Source organism: Capsicum annuum, unplaced genomic scaffold, assembly GCF_002878395.1.
Source record: "Capsicum annuum cultivar UCD-10X-F1 unplaced genomic scaffold, UCD10Xv1.1 ctg57938, whole genome shotgun sequence".
Lineage (NCBI taxonomy): Eukaryota > Viridiplantae > Streptophyta > Magnoliopsida > Solanales > Solanaceae > Capsicum > Capsicum annuum.
Genome location: NW_025866496.1, coordinates 1 through 5,466, shown reverse-complemented (window position 1 = coordinate 5,466; position 5,466 = coordinate 1). Strand labels below are relative to the sequence as shown.

The 5,466-nt window shown below is 31.1% G+C and overlaps 1 protein-coding gene and 1 non-coding gene across 2 annotated transcripts; both read right to left on the bottom strand.

Moving 5' to 3' along the window:
* LOC124893348 (class V chitinase-like) lies at window positions 1-735 on the bottom strand (the record flags this gene model as incomplete). Its single annotated transcript, XM_047404374.1, is given in 1 exon segment — window positions 1-735. A coding segment is annotated over 1 exon segment (450 nt), but the record flags the coding sequence as incomplete, so codon positions are not given.
* A 1,939-nt stretch (window positions 736-2,674) lies between these two features.
* LOC124893349 lies at window positions 2,675-2,777 on the bottom strand. Its single transcript, XR_007050668.1, has one exon. It is a non-coding gene; the product is annotated as a U6 spliceosomal RNA (small nuclear RNA).
* Between the last annotated feature and the right edge of the window lie 2,689 nt (window positions 2,778-5,466).

The following is a 5,466-nucleotide window of genomic DNA, read 5'->3' as shown; positions in this document are numbered from 1 at the left end:
TGTATTTGGGTTGACACCATTAAGCTCCAGCCCTTGAAATCCATATTGTCGAGCAGTTCTTATTGACGTTGTGATGAAAGATTTCCTACGCGAAAACTGGCTAGTCATCGCGAAAAAGTCAGGTGATTTATCCCTTCCTCCCCATATGGATAGAAGAGTGATAACTGAGGGATTAGTTTTCTTCACAGTTTCTGAGAAGGTTGAAATATATGGTTCATCTGAGTAAGATATGTAAAGCTCGAAACTCGAAGCGTTGATATATGCAAAGGCAAAATGAAGATGTGTGAACATAGTAGAAGGTATTTCAGGTACTGCAAGATCACTGCCAGCATACCAGAAACCAGATTTTATCCAACCTGCTGTATCCGACGAACTCGAAAATGGAAGGACTAGTAGAAAGAGGAAGGAAAATAGGCTTTTTGAAGACATTTTGAAGTAAAAAGGCTTCATGAGACAGTTCGATTCCTATCTATGCTAAAGATTTCAAGTCAAGTAAGGAATAGTATTTTGCACTACATGTTTAACTTTCAATCATGTAGTAAACTTCCTGGTAAAAGGTCTCAAGACTATATTGTTGAGTTGCCTGACCCCCTTTGCTTGTAAAAGATGAATTGGTCAATGTGTAGTTTGTATTGTCCCTTTGTGTTGGAAAGCTTTTTTGGTTGCTTTCCTAGAAACTCATGGTGCACTTTGGAAAATCAATATGAAATTCTGGATTTTATAACTTGTTTCAACTAGAAGTTTCATGTTTGAGATTCTTAACAAATGTAAAAAAGAGCAGCCCGTTGCACTAAGCTCCCACTATGGGTGGGGTGGGGGAGGAACGACCAGACCACAATCATCTATTGTATGCAGTCTTACTCTACATTTCTGCAAGAGATTGTTTACATAGCTCAAACCTGTGACCTCCTGGAACTTGACAACAACTATATATATACATATATATGTTTGTTTTATGGTAGAAGGATTAGAGCCCACGTGCATTCATCTTTGAAGACGGATTTACTGTTTTTTATGTTTTTTGGATTTGTGATATCCTCATCCTTAATCTTATCTCGATATAAAATAAAAATTAGAAAAGGGAGCAAAAAACAATCTTTACTACCGTTACCATTATAAATTAAACGGAAAAGGGCCTAAAATACTCTTCAACTATGTGAAATTGTGTAAAAATGCCCCCGTCTAACTATTGGGCCTAAAATGCCCTTATCGTCTATCTATTGGGACAATTTTACCCTTTTATTTAAGAAAAAAAATTATATAATACCACAACTTATCTTTATTAAATTACATAAAATCCCCATCATTTTTATTAATATCAACCAATTTAATAGTGCACAATATCAATTTTTTGTCATTCTAAATTATTCTGATAAATAAAAAAATAACATAAATAGCCATTTAAAAAAAATTATTACATATACATAGTCGTATTAGTTGCTTGTCAGATATAGCATATAAAATATTTACGTTTATAACATATTCTAGCATATAGAAAAATAATTATATATTAAATTTTCATATTTCTTATTTATTGCCTATTTTTATGGAAGCCTTTGTTCATTCATTTTTTATATATTATATCAAAATTTTATGTTTTTATTTTTATTGTTTGCTTTCATGATGCCTCCATAAAAATATATGGTGTATTTATATAATAAAAATTTATGATATATTTATATATTATACAAATTATATTTATATCATAAAAATACATGGTATATTTATACCATACAAATTATATTTATACCTTATAAATTATATTTATAAAATAAACATACATGGTATATTTTAGATATAAAAAATTTATACCATGTAATATTGAAAATATCTATTTATATTTAATAACTAATTTTTAAACGAGAAGAGTACTTCCGACATAATGAGATATACGATGAATATTTATCTCATAAATTATATCAAAAATATAATAATAATCTGATTTTGACATAAATTATATTCATACAACAAAAATATATGGTACATCTGTACTTCCAACATAATGATTTTTATTCCATAAATATTTATCCATAAGAAATTATGATTAACCCATTATATTAGAATTAAAAATACACGATAATGAAATAATATTAGATGATTAACATACTTGAAAACAAAACGAAACATACACAAGCAAATAATGGAATACTTAATTTATTTAAAATATTTGAATTTTGAATATAAGAGAGAGAAAGATTTGAAAGCAGGGATTATCTTTTCCACTTTTAATTTGAAGATTAAAAATATATCTTTTAAATTAAGGTGAATTGATAATTAGTTATAACATTAAATTAGGAATTATAATTATCTTTTCTAATTTTTTTTTAAATGGCTATATATGTAAAAAAAAAAAAAATTTGTAATATTGAAAAGGTACTATTATTTATGTAATTAAGCTTTAAGGATGACATTTTTATGTAATTTGCCTAAATAAAGGGCAAATAGGCCAATAGGTAGACGGAAAAGGTATTTTAGGTTCAATATATAGGTGAGAAGGGTATTTTAGACCTAATAGGTAGATGAAAGGGCATTTTAGACACAAGATGGAGGGCGTATTTACACCATTTTACATAGTATTTTACGCCCTTTTACGTAAATTAAAAAAAGAAATAATGACCGAAGTTTAAATTGTTCCAAACAAACCGATAGAAAAGGAAGGGATTTTGGTCTCCAAAAAAATTTGAACCATTTCTCGATTTGTGCGTGTCATTCTTGTGCAAGGGTCATGCTAATCTTCTCTGTATCGTTCCAATTTTATCGGATGTCCCCAAAGAGATGAACATACATGTTCACGTTTTGTAATTTAAACGTTGGTTGGGCTTTTCACCAGAATGGGCTTGGGCTGCAGCCCTTTTTGGTCCTGGGCTTAACTGTAATGGGCCGCCCTTCTTTCTTTACTATTATATCATAACTTAACTTACCATAACTATATAAAATTTTAACCGTTTAAGTAATTACATAAATTTCTGATTCTATTTAAAAGCTTGGGTATATCACTGAAGAACGTAATGTATCCAAAAGAATATGATGTATCCGTATAAAATTAAACGATATATCCAGAAGAATGTAACGTATCCATGTGGAATGTGATATATCCATATGAAATTAATTGATGTATTCGAAAGAATATGATGTATTCATGTAAAGTATGGTTATATATCCGTGTGGATTAAATTGGAGATTTTTAATAATTTTAAGAAAGTTAAGATAATAACCTTTGTTTCAAATATGAATCTTAAATGAAATATTTCGATCATCCCACGTCTCGACGGTTGTTAATGTGTTATTCTAGGCCCATTTAGTCGATCAATGAGGTGGGGGTGGGTGAGGGGTTGTAGACAAGTATGAAGGAAGGATGAAAAAAGTTACGCTTAATCGGTATGACATCAAAAAGTATAATTGTTAGACTTAAATAATGGTGAGATACTGAATGGTGATAATTATGATACGTAAAAAGTACAAATATACCTTTGAACTTTAATAAATGGTATAAATATACCTTCCGCCATACTTTAGTTATAAATATACCCTTGCTGTTAATGAAAAGGTGTATATATATTCCTAAATTTTAATAAATGATACAGATATACCTTCCTTCAATGAAAAGGTGCATATATACTCCTGAACTTTGATAAATGGTACAGATATACCCTCTGTCATACTTTAGCTACATATATACCATTACTGTTAATGAAAAGGTACATATATACCTTTTTCACTAACGACAGGACACATGTCATAATCTTGTTCATTTTCCCTTTTTAAATTTAATTTATCCCAATCCTACTCGAAAATAACTCTACTTTAACCCACGAACCAATCCAAATGTACGACGAAGGGTATATTTGTATTATTTATCAAAGTTTAGGGATATATTTGTATCATTTATCAAAGTTTAGGAGTATATATGTACTTTTTCATTAACGGCAAGAATATATTTGTACCTAAAGTATGACGAAGGGTATATCTATACCATTTATTAAAGTTCAGAGGTATATTCGTACCTTTTGCGATTATAATATCTGGAGTCGCAAAATATGATATGTGTTCTGAGTGGGGTGTCTATTGAAAATAACCTCTCTACTTTATCTGAGGTAGTGATATGAGCTACGTACACTTTATACTCTTAAAATTCACTCGATGAGAATACACTGAATATATTATTGTTAGTCCTAAAATATGGTATGTAGACAAGTATGAAGAAAGGATAATTTTTTTTGCCAGTTTTAGCCTCCATATATTTGTGGCAATCAAGCAGTGCAAGGCTGCTCAAGAATGATGATCCTATTGAACCACTTGGCTCTTGTGGACAAGCTAAGGTCTACAAATGGGACAATGGAAGAAATGTCATGCACGGCATTGGCATAAAAGCCAAGAGTATCGTGGTGTTCGGATCAGCTTTCGCACATCCAATTAATTTCATGAAATATCAAACTCATCTTACTATTAGCAGGTAGTATCAGATAACTCTTTTCACTATGTCTAGGACAGATGGAAGAAACCATCGTGTACGAAATAACTTGTCCACCAAAATTATAACAGATGGAAAAAATCACCCGATATTTTTTTGTTAGTTAAAACCTTTGCGGATATAAGCTAAACGTTATCTATTATGAGTATGTATTTAATTTTGCACACCTTTAACACAACCAAAAAAAAAAAATTTGTATTTTTCATCAAATTCCTGACTCCGCTACTATATAGACTACAGTAGACGGAGCCAAACTTTTCATTAACGAAATTCAAATATAAAAGAACACACGAAGGCACCAAGGGGCCCCAAATATCCAAGGATGATGCATTTATAGATGTGAGCATGACTTACACCAAATGTCCAAGATTCCATGGCTCTCTTTCCAACACATTTCACCTTTACCTAAAAAACCAAAATTTCATATTGACTTTCCAAAGTGCACCATGTGTTTCTATGAAAGCAACCAAACAACCTTTTCAACACAAAGGGACAAGGCATACAACACACTGACCAATTCATTTTTTACAAGCAAAGAGGGTTAGGCAAATCAACAACATAGCCTTGAGACCTTTTACCAAGAAGTTTTACTACATGATTGAAAGTTATCAAGAATTTTTGCCTACACTATTCCTTACTTGACTTGAAATCTTATGCATAGATAGGAACCGAACTGTGACGTTCTAAACCCCTCATGTACCACTTGAATCGGCTGACAACTGAACCCTTGCTAAAGAAAGAACCTTGTTTTTTTGACTTCAAAATGTCTTCAAAAAGCATATTGTCCTTCCTCTTTCTACTAGTCCTTCCATTTTCGAGTTCTTCGGATACAACAGGTTGGATAAAATCTGGTTTCTGGTATGCTGGCAGTGATCTTGCAGTACCTGAAATACCTTCTACTATGTTCACACATCTTCATTTTGCCTTTGCATATATCAACACTTCGAATTTCGAGCTTTACATATCTTACTCAGATGAACCATATATTTCAACCT